The 19,853-nt window shown below is 43.0% G+C and overlaps 2 protein-coding genes across 5 annotated transcripts in view; one reads left to right on the forward strand and one right to left on the reverse strand.

Moving 5' to 3' along the window:
- Positions 1–5,988, forward strand: dnph1 (2'-deoxynucleoside 5'-phosphate N-hydrolase 1). The gene is made up of 4 exons (XM_078400002.1): positions 1–375; positions 1,321–1,392; positions 3,164–3,274; positions 5,763–5,988. The coding sequence occupies exons 1-4, from the start codon at positions 234–236 to the stop codon at positions 5,873–5,875; spliced, it is 438 nt and encodes a 145-aa protein (XP_078256128.1). The 5' UTR covers positions 1–233; the 3' UTR covers positions 5,876–5,988.
- A 1,131-nt stretch (positions 5,989–7,119) lies between these two features.
- Positions 7,120–19,853, reverse strand: part of cul9 (cullin 9) — a 131,540-nt gene continuing 118,806 nt past the window's right edge. For 3 of the 4 annotated variants that reach the window (XM_078398942.1, XM_078398939.1, XM_078398941.1), the window contains 2 exons: positions 19,646–19,743; positions 7,120–7,801 (listed from right to left, as the gene is read on the reverse strand). In XM_078398942.1, coding sequence (XP_078255068.1) covers positions 7,630–7,801; positions 19,646–19,743 — 270 coding nt within the window. In that variant the 3' untranslated portion in view covers positions 7,120–7,629. The remainder of the gene's footprint in view (positions 7,802–19,645; positions 19,744–19,853) is intronic. The other variant, XM_078398943.1, reaches the window with a different exon arrangement.

Consider the following 19,853-nt stretch of genomic DNA (forward strand, 5'->3'; position numbering starts at 1 on the left):
ACAAGAGCAAACAACCGTGATGCAGAATACAGTGGTTACAACGTTAGAGTTCAGATAAAGAAAAGTGCAAAGGCCGCAATGACGAATGTTTGACGGAAGGGGACAGGTCGGAAACAGGGCCGTTGTCTAACTCATTTCAACAGCAGAAAGTTAAAGAGTAACGCCGGGCCAGCTTCGAGGACTGTTCCCGACCCAGGGCAGGGGCGCCAGTCACACTGCAGCGGGAAGCGGCCATGAGTCTCCGCATTTACTTCTGCGGCAGCATCCGAGGAGGGCGGGGGGACGTGGGCATTTACTCCAGGATCATCGGCCAGTTGAAGAGATTCGGCCAAGTTCTCACCGAGCACGTCGGCCGCCCGGAGCTCAGCGAGAAAGGTCCCAATGCAGAGTTTCCAAACGCGCGGGGGCCGCAGCTCCGGGGTCGGGGCGGTGGGAGGCTCCCTCCCGGGGGAGAGAAGCACCCTCCGGGCCCGGCCCGGGGTGGAGGGGTGGGTGCGGGAGGTGGAGGGGAGGGGTGGAGGGGAGGGGTGGAGGTTCCCTCCCGGGGGAGAGAAGCACCCGCCGGGCCCGGCCCGGGGTGGAGGGGTGGGTGCGGGAGGTGGGGACTCCTTCCCGGTCCGATATGGGGGTGGAGAGCACCCGGCCGGAGGGGAGGGGAGGGGAGGGGAGGGGTGGAGGCGGTTTGCAAGTTGAGGATGTGGCGGACACTCTCCCAGTTTTTACTCACTAGCAAATGCATTGGGAATGAAGATGAGCAGCCTGGAATAGAACAAGCTGTCTCCAACCAGCTGCCCGCAATGACAGCGGGAGATGAAGGGCTTGGTTGGCCATTCCTCAGCTGCTAAAGGGAGACTCCAGGAATCCCGAGCCGAGGAGAAGTGGTGCAAGAACTCAGCGGGTCGGCACCGACCGTCGAGATGCCGCTGGCATTGGAAACTGATGATAAATAAACGCATCTGTCCGAGGGATCCCGATTCCAAACGACGTTGGTGCACTGCCTCCACCGACGCTGCCCGGTCCGCTGACCCTCACCTGCCAACGTTGAGTTTCCCCAAACACTGTCAGCAGGTGTCCGTGAGTCTGCACGGCGCTGCGGAGATAGTTGCTGACGGGCCAAACCAACTCGTCCATGGTGCAAAACTCACCTCATACAGACTGCGTGCTTGTGTTTGGCGCTTCCAGAAGCTGCCCATCGCAACCCTCCTGGGTTGTTTGCCATCTCATACTCGTGCCGCTGCCACACCGACCGTGTCGGGACTGCCCTTCGTCCCAGGTGCACCTCATCAGCGGGGATTCATTTCCTTTCTGTTTGTTTCACAGGGGAGGGTGGAATGGAAGTTGATGATAAACACATCCACGATCGAGATTTGCAATGGCTGCGGGAGGCTGACGGTGAGTACGAGATGCACTCGTCTCGGAAGCTGAGGATACTTTCATTTAAAAAAAATCAACCGCTGAACTGTTAGAGATATTTAATTCTTAATATATGTGGAGAGACTAGTAGAAGGCTAATGTCACAACTTAAGTGAACCTACCTGCACAACTTGCTCTGCTCGCCAATGCATATGCAGCTTCCTAATTCTGAGTAGCACGAGTTTTTGTTTTCTATACTTAAACGTGGCGGTGTTTACTTATGAATAAAACAACATGAACTCCAGTGAGTTGGATCTAATTCAACCAGCATGGCCTGCATTATGTTTTAACAGAACATAAAGATGCAGGAGTAGGCAATTCAGAACTTTGTGCTGGTTGTGACATTTAGGAAAAAAATGTCCTTTATGTTATTCCAACACTTTGTTTTTTTAAATTGAATTGAATAGATTTTATTAGCCAAGTATACAATGAATTTGCTTTGGTGCTTTGCTCGCAAGCAACAACACGATATACAGTACAAATTAAAAATAAAACATCATAGTTTAACAACATGAAAAATACCAGAGCAAAAGGAGGCTAGACTTTTGGTTGTTGAGTAGAGCTACTGCTCGTGGGAAAAAACGCTGTTTTTATGCCTGGCTGTGGCAGCTTTGACAGTCCGGAGTCGATTTCAGAGGGAAGTGCTTCAAAGAGTTTGTGGCCAGGGTGAGAGGGGTCAGAGATGATCTTACCCACTTGCTTCCTGGCCCTTGCAGTGTACAGTTTGTCGATGGGGGGAAGGTTGCTGCCAACAACCTTCTCGGCTGATCGAACGATGCGCTGCAAACTCCGGATGTCATGCTTGGTGGTTGCGAGGTGGAGCTGCCGTGGATCGGACTTGTCAATCCAGCACATCCCACAGATGCTCAATCAGATTGACATCTGGAGAATTTGGAGGCCAGGACAACACCGTGAACACTTCATCATGTTCCTCACATCATTCCCGAACAATGTGTGCAGTGTGGCAGAGCGTATTATCCAGCTGAAAGAGGCCACTGCCATCAGGGAATACCATTGCCATGATGGGGTGTACCTGGTCTGCAATGATGTTTAGATAGGTGACACGTGTCAAATTGACGTCCAGATGAATTGCCGGACCCAGGGTTTCCCAGCAGAACATTGCCCAGAGCATCACAGTCCCTCCACCGGCTTGTCGCCTTCCCAGTCGGATAGCCTTTGTTGCGCTCGCGCATCGATGAGCCTTGGGCGCCCAACACCCTGTTTGTGGTTTGTCCCTCCTCGGACCACTGTGGGTAGGTACTCACCACTGCTGACCGGGAGCACCCCACAAGCTTGGCGTTTCAGAGATGCTCTACTAATAATTTGGCCCTTGTCAAAGTCGCTCCTGCATCCAACACATCAACTTCAAGAACCGACTGTTCACTTGCTGCCTAATATATCCCACCCCTTGACAGGTGCCATTGTAACAAGATAACCAATCTTATTCACTTCACCTGTCAGTGGTCATAATGTTTTGGCTGATCGGTGTATATTCTAAGTTACTGTTGTCTGTAAACTTCAGTAACAACCTCTATTTCTCTATCTGAGTACTTGTTAAAGTTTCAATGGGTAACCCTATTGTTGTCATGATTGAGGCACGTTATTTTGATTTCCACCCACGGTCCAAACTAACAACTTCCTTGTTTGCACATATTAGTAGTCACGAAAAGAAATATATATTTATTTTCTTGATTAAAAAAATAATAATCTTGATTTGAATTATGTAATCAAATCTCTTTCCCTGTGGCAGTCATGGTGGCAGAAGTCACTCAACCTTCTTTGGGTGTTGGTTATGAAATTGGGAGAGCTCTGGCCATGAATAAGAAGATTCTGTGCCTGTTCCGGACGCCGTCAACATATGGTGGGTACCTGAGTCGCAAAGAAATTGAGAGTCTAAACAAACCTAGTGTCTGAGCACTTTGCTCTGCTTAAAACACAAGATCAAGCTAAATTACAAATGTATTTTCTCAAGTATATCAATTGATTACTTTCGCATCCCTCTTGCTTTATTATCTTCTCTTTTCTTGGAAAAAATGCACCACAGAGTATATATGTTGATTCCCAAGTTTTACTAATTTGAATTACAAGTTCTGATGCAGAAAGGTGAACTGGATGTTTTAATTTGTATTAATTGAATTTGTATTAATATTGTACTAATATTGACCTACGATATCTAGAACTAATCTGTTTCACGTGCTCAGGAAACTGTCTGGAAATAATATACATGCAATGAAAAAAAGGACAGGAACCGACCCCATGACACAATATCTGTGCTGAACAAGCCAAGTTAAACTCCTCTGCCTGCATGTGATTCATATCTATCTCTTTCCTGCATATCCATCTGCCAAACTAAAAGCCTCTTAAATGCCATTATATCTGCCTCCACTATCAATCCTGTCTGCACGTTCCAGACAACTATCATTTTCTGTGTAAAAAAAACATACCCTGCACATTTTCCTTAAAATTTGCTCCTCTCGCTAAAAACCTGTCCATCTAGTCTTTAACCTGAAAGTTTCCGATTGTCTACCCTTTCGATGTCTCTTATACTTTTATATATTTCTGTTTGGTCTCACCTCAACCTCTGATTCTCCAAGGAAAACAATCCGAGTTTTCCAACCTCTACTTGTAGCTAGTACTCTCTAATCCAGGCAGCATTCTGGTAAATCTCTGCTGCAACCTTTCCAAAGCCTCCATATCATTGCCAGAGCTAGACGCAATTCTCCAAAAGTGGCCTAACTAAAGTCATATAAAGCTGCATCATGACTTTCTGACTCGTACACTCAATGCCCCGATTGATGACAAGCATACCATATGCCTTCTTTACCACTCTATCCATTTGCGTTGCTATTTTCAGACGAGATCCCTCTGTCCATCAATGCTGTGAAAGGTCTTGCCATGAACTTTCCCCTCACATTCAACCTCCCAAATACAACACCTAACATTTATTGCAAAATCCAAGCAAGCAGCCTTCATGAGCCAAGTCCTCTTATTGGTTGGGAATTGTGAGCAGTGGGTACAGGCTTTTTTTTTGTTTCCAATTGAAATACAAGTTCCATATTTGTAGGATTGTACCACTTATGCTATGCTGGTGTTCACTTTTAAATTACTTTCAAATTATGGTCACTTTTATACCTAAAAGGCACTCAACAACATAGGAAAGGCTTGAGTGCATTTATGAGGATTCCCTACTATAGGAAAGATACCATTATGCTGGAAAAGGTGCAGTGGAGATTTACAAGGATGTGGCCAGGACTCAAAGGCCTGAGCTATGGGGAGAGGTTGGACAAGATAGGACTATTTTCCTTGGAGTGCAGGAGGCTAAGGAGTGATCTTGGAGGTATATAAAATCTCAAGTGGATTAGACCGTGTGAATGCAGTCTTTTTCTCAATGTGGATGAATCATTAGTTTATGTGAGAGAGAATCCTGAGGGACAACTTTTTCACATAAAGGTTGATACGTATATGGAACAGGTTGCCAGAGATAATAGTTATGGCAGGTACAATAACAACATTTAAAAGACATTTGGACACTTAGGAAAAGTTTTAGGCAGTCACGAGATGACCGGTGGACTTGTTGGGTCCAAACCTCTCCTGCATTGATAAACTTCTAAAGACAATTTTATTTACCCCAATAAAATTGCTCAGCAAGATCCCAGGGTTGAAGGCCACTGCCGGGTCCGGCAAGCCTCCCCCAACAGTGGCATGTGCGGATACCGGGCCCGGCAACCATCCAACAACTGACGACCCGTGAACCCATTGCCGGGCCGGGGAGTCCCCCCCGGGGCCGGGGGCGGGCGAGGGAGGAGAGGAAAGGGGAGAGGGAGCCACTCACCCCGGCTCGGGGCAGCCATCGCGGCGGCCAGCAGCAGGAGAGCGGGCACAAGGCGCTGCCGCATGTTCGTCTTGCCAGTGACCATCTTTGATGCCTCTCTGACGCCACACCATGGGAGGAAGGTCAGGCACGGGGCACGCCCGGACGGGCGCCAGTCCTCCCCAGCAACCCTCCCACAATATATACATGCAAGACCTTGCCCTTCTCCTGCGGCTCCACATAAATTACCACACTGATCCTTAAAAGTGAGCTACTTTATCTCGAGTTACCCTTTTATTCTTTGTGCTCTGAATCTTTTGGGATTCTCCTTTACCTGATTTGTCAGTAACATCTTGTGTACCTGCTTTGCCCTCCTGATTTCCTTAAGTAAACTCCTAAATACCTTGTGCCCCTCAAAGACTTGCTTGATCCCACCTGCCTATACTTGATGTATGTCCACATTTTCCTGAACAGAACCTCAATATGCCTCATCAACCTGGGTGTTGACCAGTGTTTTATTGAATAATTTGTTTTCTAGTTCTTTCCGCAATGATTCGAGGAGCGGCGAATGGAACAAACGTCCATGTGAAGGATTATTCTGAGGAGAAAGTGGAAGTAGTCATACAACAATATTTTGAGCAACAGCTATAGGCATTGATAAAGCACTGTGTACTCCCATTACTAAAATAAGAAGCCCTGTGTTAACTGTTGGTGCTTTGTATTCACAAACATATAAATCCCTTGAATTGAAATACAAGATGTATGGATGACAATTTGTGTTTTGGTTAAAATGGAAGAGGTGTGTGTGTGATATCACCTCCTGGTTTAAGTTTTTTTTTCCACTGCAGTGGACAAAACTAGATAGCTCACATTACCAACATAACTTCAGACTTTTAAAGAGTCCTGAAATGACAAATTAAGAATAGCTGATTTTAAGTATTGTTCAGTCAAAATTAAATCCTTCGGTTGGAGTTGTTGTGATCATTGAAATGAAAGGATCATTGAGTTAGATAGAGTTCTTAGGGCTAGTGGAATCAAGGAGTATGGGGAGAAGGCAGGAATGGGGTACTGATTGTGGATGATCAGCCATGATCACAATGAATGGCGGTGCTGGCTCGAAGGGCCAAATGGCCTACTCCTGCACTTATTGTCTATGTATCTATGAAGCAGGACTTATATTTTAAACAATTGCCTTTATTGCACCTACCACATCCCTGAGCATTTCAGTGAAATGTGAATTTACTTTTGTAACTTGGCCAAACGTGGGGACTAATTTAGGATGGATTTGGGGTTTGGTTGATTGGGAGTGAATTTATCAAAGATGCAAGACATAACAGAGCAACATTGTAAATGCAACATTTTTTAAATTCCCCTTTGGGAGAGCACAAAGTAGAGAATAAAACAGTTGAGGTACAGGAGTGAACTGATTATGATATGGAATATTGGGCCATATTGGGGGGTTTTTAATGAACATCTGAAACGTTAAAATTTCAGGTAAGATCTGTCACCAGAGATTTACTAGAGAATTGGAATTTTCTCCTTTGGAAATATCATAATATTCAAAACACTTCAACTTGCTTTTAAAAGGGATTTTTTTACATTAAGAAAGGAATGCTGAGGTAACTTGAGAGATGGCAAGCTGAAGAGATTCAGGAAGCGATCCCACCAGTGAATGGGTTGTAGTGGGAGTGCTTGGATGAGCGTGGTATTAAAGTTCAGTAGTGGTTCAATAACAGATTCATAAGAGTGAGTTGGCATGAGACAAGCTGAAATTGCAGGTGTGCTTAGGAAGGTCGTGGATGAATTAGTAAACCAAGAATTTTGAAATCTGCAAACAAGATGGGAGAATGTTGAGGTTAAAAAAAATGGTGATTTTCATATTGAGACGGTGAGGAGCAATTAAATTTTATTAGATTAAACAAAAAATGGATGAGGAGGAAGAGAGTACAAGTTTATACATTGGAAGTATTTTATTTTCATAACTTGCATAACTGGAATTTGTCAAAGATAGAACATTATGCGAATGGTGGAAGCTTTCAGGTACGTGCAGGCTTTGATGCCCTTTGTTTCTTTGCTGAACATAGCGTTCATCTCCCACAACCAATTCAGTAGCAGGTTTTCAGTCCCTTTTCAGGGAGTGTGGTTAAATACATGTAACAAAAAATACCCTCAGTATTTTTCCTTCGTATTTTTTTTAAAACTTGAATCTGAACACTAAAATAAATTTAGCTTTTAAAAGAAATTAAGTAGCCAGTTAACCAGAGGTGGCCGAACATAAAAGTAGAGGGTACTGTCATTAGAGTGCACCGGGATAATTTGATCTGACTATAACCAGTTACATTTCCTATTTTAGCTTAAATTGTCCACTCATTCAGAATATATATATAAATAAATCTCAACTCTCTTTATTCATAAACATAGTCATCTTCCAGATTCTCCGATTCATCATCTGAAAAATCATCTTCGTCAATATACTCATCATCATCATACGTATCGTGCCATTCTGGGACATATTCATCATCATCATCATCTTCGTATTCTCCATCCTCGTCCTCTGTTTGGCTGCCTGATTTCGCTCTGTGGCAAACAGGAGTGGTTATAATTTTGGAATATTTAGGGACTGTTCTAAGTAGCTTTTCACAGCTGACATGGACACAATGGGTTCGATGGCATTCAGTATTGTAAATTTGTATGGTTCTCTGTGTTAAGCTATGAAAGAATTCAGGACCCCCTTGTTTCTAAAAGGTGCTTTCTTGTTTCAGGGATAATTCATTTCTGTTAACCGAATATTTATTTGAAAAAATGTTTCAAACAAACCGAAAGGTTAATAATCATAATTCCATCTTCCTCAAAACTATATGGGCCACTGTAAAAGTCAAACCCTGGTTTTACTTACCAAAATTCAGCACTTCCACTTCACGTTCACAATATCTTGTGGACAACTGTCTAAACTGGGAAAGCTGTTCCAAAGATGGATCAAGCAACAGCAACATTCATAACTTCATACATAGAGCAAATGCCATACTCCTCCTTCAAAATCCCCAGATACATCCTGACCACTTGATAGAAGAGACCCACCAAAGGTGTTGGAACTTTGGTATTTGGTGAAAAGGAATAGCCCTGGAAGTCCTGAACATTGACTCCAGCACTAATGAAATCTCATGCTAATAAGATATCATGATCAAACCTACTGCGTATCACCTAGCAACATTGTTCAACCAATGAATCATTGCTCCTCATTGCCCCACTTCGTTCAAGTGGACAATACTTGAACAAAGCATTAAAAATAGCAAGGGTACAGAATGTGTTCTTTCAAAGGATTTAAATGTCCATCACCAAGAGTGGCCTGGTGCCTCTGACCAAAGGATCATTGCTGTCAGATTGGGTTTGCAGCAGGTAATGAGTGGATCATCACAAAGAAAGAATCAATTTGACCTTGTCCACCCAATCCATCCGTAGAAGATGCACTTGCCTATGGTAGCATAGTTTGTGAGACTTTACGTACCATCTTCACACTGACATCATTGTGTTGTGTGGCTGTCAATAATGTTACAAAGGATGGACTAGGAATAGATCTGGTGGCTCGGAACACGTGAGTTTCTGTGGAGTGGCAGCGGAAATGTAGCCTATAATCTATCACCTTGTGGTCCGGCATAATCTTACAGTCAGGCCAGACCATCAATCATGGTTCAACAGGAAAGGTAGAAGGGCATGTCATGACCAGCATGACCCTGGTGAGACTACACCTGGAGTATGCAGTTTTGGTCTCCTAATTTGTGGAAGGACATTCTTGCTATTGAGGGACTGCAGGGTAGGTTCACCAGGTTAATTCCTGGGATGGCTGGACTGACATATGAAGAAAGAATGGATCGAATGGGCTTATATTCCCTGGAATTTAGAAGGATGAGAGGGGATCTGGTAGAAACATATAAAATTCTTAAGGGATTGGTCAGGCTAGGTGCAGGAAAAATGTTCCCAATGTTGGGGGAATCCAGAACCAGCGGTCACATTTTAAGAATAAGGGGTAGGCCATTTTGGACTGAGATGAAGAAAAACCTTTTCTCCCAGAGAGTTGTGAATCTGTGGAATTCTCTGCCGCAGAAGGCAGTGGAGGTCAATTCACTGGATGTTTTCAAGAGAGTTAGATATAGCTCTTAGGGTTAACGGAATTAAGGGGTATGGGGAGAAAGCAGGAACGGGGTACTGATTTCGGATAATCAGCCATGATCATATTGAATGGCGGAGCTGGCTCGAAAGGCCAAATGGCCTACTCCTGCACCTATTTTCTATGTTTCTACGACCCAAAATGTGAAAGCAGCTGGCAAAGCATCAAGACAGACCGAGAAGGGCAGAGTTTACGAATTAACAGTCACCCATCCATACCTATAGAAAATTAAGCCATCTGTGTCAGCATGCTGCAAGAGCCAGACAAAATTCAGACATGGGCTTCTAATAGGAAATAACATTTATGCCACAGAAGAACATCAAAAGGAAATATGGAAATAAAGTATTTATTTCCTGCATCAATATCTGACATCTGGACAGAGCAAGGAAAACAGTTATCCTGGTTCTCACCTTCCACCCCACCAGTCCCCATATTCAACACATCATCCTTCACAATTTTTGCCATCCTCAACAAAATTCTGTCGCCTGATGTATAATCCCTCTTTCAGTATTTTAAAAGTACTGACCCCTTCATAACTCCCTGGCCCATCCTTCCATCCCCACACATTTGTCCTGTTACAGCACTTTACCATGCCACTGCAAGAGATGCAACGCCCTCTCCCCTTCTCACCATCCAAGACTACAGCAATCTTTCCAGGTGACGCAGGGATTGCACTTTTATCAGGCTAGTGCGCTATATTTAGTGCACACTATGTGGTCTCTGCGATGGAGAAATTAAAAGCAGAATGAATGGTTAATTTTGCCGAGCATCTGCCTTCATTCATCGGGAGTGATCCTGAGCTTTCAATTACTAATTTCTTTAATTCTCCATCCTACTTTGATTTAACTGTTCATGGCCTCCTGAAATACCAGAGCAAGGCTAAAATGAGCCAGAGGACAACTCCTCTTCAATTCGGGTATGTTCCGACTGTACAAACTCAGTAGTGAATTCTCCAGCTGTAGGTTTTTCTCCTCATTAGTGCAACCTGGTCTCTCTCTGTCACAGATTGCCCTATCCATTCCTCCTGCCACTTTCTCTGCAATTTATATCTCATTCCCAGTTCTAACAAAAGATATCTGCACTGAAACATTGTTTTCTTTCCACAGTAGCTGCTTGACCTTGTTTCCACTATTTCCTGTGTATTCAGATTTCCACCATTTGTAGTTTTTTTTACTTTCAGGAGAATTGAACTATCTACCCTAGCCTTTTGGGGCCATTACCATTAGGCAGTCGCCCCTATCAAGTGCTGCAGGTCATTATTGAGCGGAACCTCAGCTGGTCCATACATGTAAACACCACGGCTGCCTGAGCAGTTCAGACGCAGGTAACCTCCAATGAGTGACTAATTTCCTGACATCCGACAGCCCTTCCACCTTTGACAAGGCAGGAGTGTGATGCAATACATTTTTGTAGTTCCAACAACAAATGTGGGTCAACGCCATCTAGGACAAAACATCACAGTGTGCAACATCTATAAAATACATGACAGTTACTCATCTCCAATATCCAGCAGCATCTGCCAAGTTTGTGATCTCCACTTCCAAGGAGAAAAAGGCATCTTGTGCATGGGAACCATCTGCACATTCCCTTCCAAATTACACAAGTTGCCAACCTGGATATTCCCAACAGGTTGTGAGAACAGCTTCAGCAGAAGGACCACAGCTTTCCAGCACCTCCTTATGGGCAATTAGGGATGGGAAATAAATACCACCCTCGCCAGTGACAATCAGATCACAAATTGCTACCAAAAGACTGCTGATTTTGGCCAAGATCTTACTTAACATTTTTTAATTGTGGTAGATTTATGCCACCAGAGATTTGTACACGGTCTGGTTGGAGCTCCTGAGAGTCTGACCTTTGGGATACAAGGTTAAACAGCCAACTTGGTTCAGAAAAATATAAATCCAATGACACATTCAAAAAATTTCACTCTGGTGTCAGGACCAATAATTGCAACTTAAAACATAATTTTAACAAAAGCAGATTATTTGGTAATTACCTTGTGACTGTGTGCAAATTGGCTCCCAGAATTCCTACAATGACTACAGTAAAGCTGTTGGGTGGCCAGGAGATCATGGAGGGTGCTGGATCAAAGCTACTCTTTCAGCCCTCGGAAGTTGAATAGATATCTGTTGAACCCTTTGCTTTCTTTTGTTGTTCCACTGAATAGCGGGCAATTAGCAGCGGGGAACACAGGAAGCAGGAAATGTTACAGCGGGCATCGGCATCAGAAGCAGGAGCCTAACAGAAAAGTCAGTGGCACAGTATATTAAGAAAGCCAGAATTTTAAAAGGGATGATATTTTGCATAATTGTCGATTATTTAGCAATATTTCTAAAAAAAAACCTGTTTCCCTCCAAAATGATAAAGGGGACATCATGGAATTGTGAAAGGTACATATAAAGGGTCTATCTGATACGTATCTTGCCTATGGATCTAATCTTCAGTTTTTAATCAAAGCCCTTTATGTTTATCATCAATTTATAATTATTTCATTAACAGGACAGAGCTTTTGCCTGATGTCGTATTCAATATGAAATGTCGCTAATCCATGCCTTTCACTGATGCTTCCTGATCTGCTGAGTTCCTCCAGCGCTTTGTGTTGTTCACAAGATTCCAATATCTGCAGTTCCTCGAGTCTTCAAAGTAATCAATGCACTGCGGAACATTAATTTCTGCTGTAATCTAGCATGCAAACCAACTGAGTATGACTGGCTTTGCATCTTTTCTCAAATACTTGTCTGAACATTTCCTGTCTCACAATCCTTTTCCAGCCCCACATTCTATCACTAAATACTCAATTTGTGACTCTCATACATAATGAATCTCCCACCAACTTCAAGGCAAGTATATCTGGCTTTAGATAAATAAACTTTTCCATTAGTGGTTGGAGGAAAACTCTGTACAATTGTAGCGACTCTTCCTTCTGTATGGCAGTCCCCTTGCAACAATGGCTAACGTACTATTTACTTTCATAATTACTTGTTGAACATGGTTATTTTCCCATAATTTACTCCACTCTTAGCTTCCTTTCTTACCAATTCCCTGCATTTTAGAATCTACAGAATAGTTGTTTCCCACCCACAATGCCCCTCACTCTAACCTTCTTAACCAAACTTTTCTTCATCTGAAATATCTCCCCTCCTTTTGGCTAATCATCCATTCCTTTAATGAAGCCTTTGTAAAGCACCTTGAGGATTACCTCAGATTTCCATGGCTTGCGACTCCTTCGATGTCCACCTTTATTCCCCATCTCCTGCAGTCCTGGTGGGGCAGAACTCACCTTTGGTGATGGACTGCTACAAAGATTGAAGGCAACTATATCAGTGTGGACCATCTAAGCAGGGTCGACTGGGGCTGCCCCATCAGTAATTGTTGGGAACACAGGAACAGGCTATCCAAGCCTATTAAGCCTGTTCTGCCAGTTATGAGATTGAGACGGTGTAATGCCTACCACTAATTCTCTAACCCACTCTGACTTATTGAGACATCTTGAGTAACACCTCCATTTGGAGGATGGAGAATATTTTGCACTTCCATTTACTGCACTAATAGGAGCTTGCTATCCTGAAACCAATTTAGATTATTGCTGTTCGCCATTGTAAATTCTGACAGTTACATGTGAAATCAATGTTCCTAAAGTGCTTCAAGATTCCACAGGTAAACCTTTGAAATCTCCGGACAACTGTGTTTCAAGTAACTATCACTGAAATGCAATCAATCATAGGACGGCACACAGTTTCTTCTGAAATCTAACATGTAACTCGGTCAAATATCAAGACTAATGAGCAAAACTTCCATTTAGTATGATCTCATGGTAACAGTTAAAATTGGATTGGTCACCACATCCATGGAACCAATTGCTAATCTTAAACTTGTGCTGTGTTGAACTGTACCTCAGCATGGGATTTCCCAAGGAATGCCCAAGGAATCGGTATGGCCCCAATATTTGGCATCTTTTGTTCCACAGAAACCAACTCCTATCCTATTTCAGCTATTCCTATCAACCTATCTGTTCAGTCCGCAGCCCCACATGTGATTACCCAAGTTCCTCTTAAGAGCTGCTATGGTATTTGCCTCAGCTCATGTAGCAGCAAGTCCCACATTCTCACCTTCTTTTGCAAGCAACTTAAATTCCCTGTTAGATTTATTAGAAGGCATCTTATAATTGTGGCCTCCAGTTCTCATCTCTTCATATATTCTCCATATTTCTCCTGTCAAGCCATATCATAATCCAAGAGCTCTGCTGTCTTCTAAATTTTCTCTTTGCTTTATACCCAGAGGTATAAACTAAGTTTAGCTTTTATTTTAGTAAAACCACCATTCTTTCTATTTTATATGTCTTTGTATCTTGTTTTATTTTTCTATCTTCTTCCTGATAAGATACAAAAGTGGGCAGTGAAATGGCAGATGGAGTTAATCCGGGCAAGTGTGAGGTGTTGCAGTTTGGGAGGCCGAATGTAAGGGGAAAATATACAATTAATGGCAAGACTATTAACAGCATTGGGGTAGAGGGATCTTGGGTCCAAATCCACAACTCCCTGAAATTGGCAACACAAGTAGATCGAGTGGTAAAAAAAGTATATGGTATGATTCCCTTCATTGGTTGGGGCATTGAGTGAGTCAGGAAGTCATGATGCAGCTTTAAAGAGATTTGGTTAGGCTGCATTTGTGTGCAGTTCTGGTCGCTCCATTACAGGAAGCATGTGGAGGCTTTGGAAAGGGGGCAGAGGAGATTTACCAAAATAATGCCTGGATTAGAAGGTATTAGCTACAGTGAGAGGTTACACAGACTTGGATAAATCTTTCTGGAAAGCTGGAAGTTGCATGGAGACCTAATAGAAGTATAAAAAATTATGAGGCATTGATAGGGTAGACAGTCAGAACATATTTTCCAGGATGGAAATATAGAATACTGGAGAGCATCGTTTTAAGGTGAGAGGGGCAAAGTTTAAAGCAGATGTGCAGGGAATTTTTTTTTACATAGAAGGTGGTGAGCACCTGGAGCTTGCTGGTGGGGTGATGGTTGAGGTGTATACGATAGTGGCATTTAAGAGGCTTTTGGATAAGCACATGGATATGCATGGAATGGTGGGTTATGGATTATGTCTAGGCAGATAAAGGTTGGTTTTCACGTCATGTTTGCAACAGTGTGCCGAAGTGCCTGTTCCTGTGGTATACTGTATGTTCTATGATAAATATCAAAACAAAGTAATTTGGTATTGGTTTATTATTGCCAGGTGTGGTGCACTGCAATACCGTGAAAAGCCTTGTTTTGCTGCTATTCAGGCAAATCATATCATACCATGTACAATCAAACCGTACAAAGAGTGAGCCCGCAGAAAGCAATTGGCCGAGCTAGAGATCATGGGCCTGACCTCAGAACCTGTACAGACCACATGGCAGGAATATTTGGGGACATCTTTAACCTTTCCCGACTCCATTCTGAGATTCCCATCTGGTTTAAGAAGAGGACCATTATCCCAGTGCCAAAGAAAAAAAAGCAAGGTAGCGTGCCTTAATGCCTACTGCCCGATGACTCTGACATCTACCACCATGAAGTGCTTTGAGAGGTTGGTCATGGCACACATTCAACTCCAGCTTCTCAGACAGCCTTAATCCACTGGAACACCTATGATAAACTTCTATTTCTTGTTGCTCTGCCTTCAGCACCATAATTCCAACCAAACTCATCACCATACTCAAGAACTCAAAACCACCTCACCCTCTGCCACCAGATACTTCCTGACCAATAGACCGTAATCAGTCAGAATAGGTCAAAAAACATCCTCTATGATAATTCTCAATACTGGTGCTCCACAAGGATGCGTTCTCGGTCTCTTGCTATTCTCACTGTACATTCACAACAAATTTTGCTCTATCTCCATTTACAAGTTTGCAGATGACACCACCATAGTGTGCCAGATCTTAAACAATGAAATAGAGAGCTGAGTAACACTGTCAATATGACAATTTCTCTGTCAATGTCAGCAAAACAAAGGAGCTAGTCATTGACCTAAGGAAGTGGGGTGCAGTGCAAACCCCAGCCTGCATCAATGGTGCTGAAGTGGAGATGGTCGACAACTTCAAGTCCTTCTGTGTCACTAATAATAAATTCTGGTCCAACTACATTACCCTTATGGCCAGGAAAGCATACCAACATCTCCTCAGAAAATGAAGGAAATTCAGCATGACTCTTACCAATGTCTACAGATGTACCACAGAATGCATCTGATAAGGATGCATCAAATCTGGCTTGGCAACAGCTCTGCCGAAGACCACAAGAAATTGCAAAGTTGTGGAAATAGACTCAGACCAACCTCTTCAGCATTGACTACATCTACACTTCATGCTGCCTCAGGAAAGCAGACAACATAGTTAAGATCCATTTACACCAGGGTCATTGGTGTAGAAAATGCAAAAGCTTGAAAGCATGTCGTACCCGATTCAGAAAGTTTCTTCCCTGCTGTAATCAGTATTCAATGGGCCTCTCACTAGCTAAGGACGTAGTCCAAATCTACCTCCTGCAGCCTATACTTTTTTTAAACAGTGGTTTCTCTGCACTGTTTATTTTTCTCTCTGCATCACCTGTTGTACTTGCATTTCACTGTCTTAACCTGCAATCACGGTACTTTGCACTATCATGGTATGTATACCTAATATTACTGATAATCTATTGTAATAGTGACTATTGCATATTTATGTGTTACGCTGTTGTGTTAATGTACTTGTAAAGCTGCAGCAAGTAAGAATTTCACTATATTCCTGGTGCATATGACAACTAAACATGCTTTTGACTTGACTTATCTTGAATTTTGCATCACATGTGAATGTCGAAAATTAACTTAATTACAGTACCAACACCGACCGGATGTGTATTCTGCCAGTTTAGTTTGGATTGGAGACACACCTATCTTTCATTAAATGGATGGCACCAACCCCACCTGAAAATGGTGATCTGGGTTATAACTTTGTTCTTAGACTCAAAGCAATTTCACACTCTTGCTACAAGTGTCAATCTTATGAACAGTTTTCACTTCATCTTTTGACCCTGCTCACCACACTTCCTCCAATATCTCTCCAGTATTATCCACCCATCTGAAAGTGTCCTTGGTTCTTTCTATTCCAATTCATTCACCTCGATAACATATCCTTTCGTGTCTGCACCATCATTTCTGAATTACTCTAAGGGTCTATCCTTGTCCTCCCTAATCAATTTTATTGGTTACTTCTGCAAAAAACTCAAATTTGTGAGGCATGATCTCCCACACAAAACAATGCTGACTATCCCTAATCAACCCCTTTCCAACCGCATGTATATCCTCTCCAGTAACTTTCCTACCACAGATGTTAGGCTTACTGGTCTATAGTTTACAAATTTTTCTTTGCAGCCCATCCTAAATAAGGCACAACATTAGCCACCCTCTAGTCTGCCAGCACCTCACCCATGTCTAATTTATTATCTAATTCACATTCACATCCTTTCCCCCTTTATATGATTTATATAACTCAGCCAGGATCCCTGCAATTTCTTCTTTAGCTTCCCACAGTGTCCTTGGATATATCTGATCTGGCCCAGGAAATTTATCTACCTTCATATGTCTTAGGATACCAAGCACTTTCTCAACTGTAATAAGAACAATCCTCAAGACATATCCATTAACTTTCAAGTTTCTGAGTCTTCATGTCTTTCTCCGCAGTAAAGACTGAGGAAAAATATTCATTGAGGATGTTGCCCATCACCTGCGGCTCCACACATAAATAACCATTTTGTTTTCTGATGGACCACATTCTTTCTATTCATCCTTTCCCCCTTAATATACTTATACATTCTCTTTGGATTCTCTTTGGATCAAATCTGCCAAATTGATTTCATTACAATAGACAATAGGTGCAGGAGGAGGCCATTCGGCCCTTCGAGCCAGCACCGCCATTCAATGTGATCATGCTCAATCAGTTCCTGCCTTCTCCCCATACCCCCTGACTCCGCTATCCTTAAGAGCTCTATTTAGCTCTCTCTTGAATGCATTCAGAGAATTGGCCTCCACTGCCTTCTGAGGCAGAGAATTCCAGATTCACAACTCTCTGACTGAAAAAGTTTTTCCTCATCTCAGTTCTAAATGGCCTACCCCTTATTCTTAAACTGTGGCCCCTTATTCTGGACTCCCCCAACATTGGGAACATGTTTCCTGCCTCTAACGTGTCCAACCCCTTAATAATCTTATACGTTTCGATAAGATCTTCTCTCATCCTTCTAAATTCCAGTGTATACAAGCCTAGTCGCCCTTTTCCTTCTTTTTTTGCCCTTGTGATTTTCTTCTTGGGTATGTTCCTCATTCTTCTGTACTCCTCCAGGGATAATTTGATCCCAGCTGTCTATACCTGACCTATGCCTCATCCTTTTCCCTGACCAGAGCCTCAATTGCTCTCCTCACCTGCCTTGCCTTGCACCCTGATAGGAATATGCATGCCTTGAACTCTATCACATTTTTTAAAACCACCCCACTTTCCAGGTATCCCTCATCCAATCAACTTTTGCGTTTTCCTGTCTAATACCATCAAAGGTGACCTTACCCAATGTAGAACTTTAACTTCTGGACTGTGACTATATCAAAGGTAATAGAATTGTGATCACTGGTTCCAAAAGGTTTACCCACTAACACTTCAGTAACTTGCCCTGCCCAATTCTCCCAGGGGAGGTTAAGCTCGCCCTCTCCATTATAGACCCCTCTACATATTGCACGAAGAAACCTTCCTAAACACATTTGACAAATTCCACCACATCTAAGCCCTTAACATCATTTCAGTGCCAATCTATATTGGAAAACTTTAAAATCCCCCACAAGGACAACCTCATCAGGCTTGCAGCTGTCTGCAATCTCCTGGCATATTTGTACCTCTACTCCCCGTTAACTATTTGGAGGCCTACAGTACAATATCAAAGTGATCATCTTTTTATTTCTCAGCACCACCCAGATCGCCTCATCGTACACTGCTTCAGAAATGTCATTTTGGACCTCTCCGCGATGCTCTCAATAAAGCAACATCCCCTCCTCTTTTACCCCCACTTCTATCTCCCCTGCAGCACCTGTAATTAAGCTGTGAGTCCTGTCCCTCTCTTAGTCAGGTTTCTGTAATGGCTATAATGTCCCAGGTGCACAAACTGATCTACACCCTCAGTTCATCCACCTTACCTCAGGCGTCTTGCATTAACATAACTGCAATAAAATCCATCTACCTTCCTGCCAGTGGTGGAAATTAAACAATTATCGCAGGAGGGGACTCCAAGAGCCATCCCCATCCTCAATGATGGCAAATGCAAGCACTATTGACAAACATTGGCAACCATGACTAGCAAGAAGTTCTGAGCAGGAGACCCATCTTGCCTTCCTCTCAAGATCCCAACTGCAGCATGCCCTTCTGGGAAGTACTGCCATGGCTGACACAGACTACTTATTTGACTTCTATTTTTCTGCTTGAACAAATTCTCTCACTCCCATGATCGGATTTGAACTCATGTCTCCAGGTCAATAACCAATCTTAGGCTAGTAACTTAGCCACCACGTCAAGTTTCCACTGGCATTGTGTCCTGCTGGTGACACGTGCTGATAGCTGTGGTTGTGTGAACATAAGCATGCCAGGTGGTTGTTTGCCTGGTCTGTGCGAATAACTCTCCCTCTTTAGGCACCAGTCCCCATTTATTTGTGAGGAAAGATTTTCAAAGTCAATGGACCAAGAGGTCTTGCTGGTATCTCTGAAGTCAATGGCTAAACCAGTTCTTACCTGTCCAGCCTGCTTTTATTCACATGTTTTTGCAGTGGTTTTGCTGGAACTGGACAGCTTGTGGGGGGGGGGGTCACCTATGGACCAATCACAGCTGTGGTCATAGTTAGGTCCAACTAGACAAGGGCAGGTCACTTGTCCAAGAGGACATCCGTGAAGTAAATTAGTCCAGTTATTTCATGGTCATCATTACCAACACAAACCTTTAAATTCCAGGTTCCTTAATTCAATGCACTTAAATTCCCCAGTTGCAATGGTGACATTTGAACAAGTCCTAGATCCTGTATCCAGGCCACTGGAGTAGTCCAATACTTCAAATGCTTGGTAACCACTCCCTCTAGTTGGTGATATTTCCTTCCAACTCTCCAGAATCTACTATTCTGCTCCGTTAAACATTGGACTCTCCCAGTATCAGCCCATGGCCCATGATGTCAACCTTGCATTGCATTCTGCCAGGATGCTCTTGGACTTACTCTTTGATGCAATCAGATGGTGCGGTATTTGAATGGTCTCTGGATTGGACTTCATTCTGATCAACTCCTTGCTTTGGCTGAAACCCCACTCGGAAATCCTGAAACAGCAAATTATAATTCCATAACAACATGATTATTGTTTACAAATACCGAGACCATGAACCCTACAATACAAATGTTCAAACTCTTATGCACCTAATTATCTCTA

The sequence above is a fragment of the Rhinoraja longicauda genome, chromosome 5 (genome assembly GCF_053455715.1).
Source record: "Rhinoraja longicauda isolate Sanriku21f chromosome 5, sRhiLon1.1, whole genome shotgun sequence".
Classification (NCBI taxonomy): Eukaryota; Metazoa; Chordata; class Chondrichthyes; order Rajiformes; family Arhynchobatidae; genus Rhinoraja; species Rhinoraja longicauda.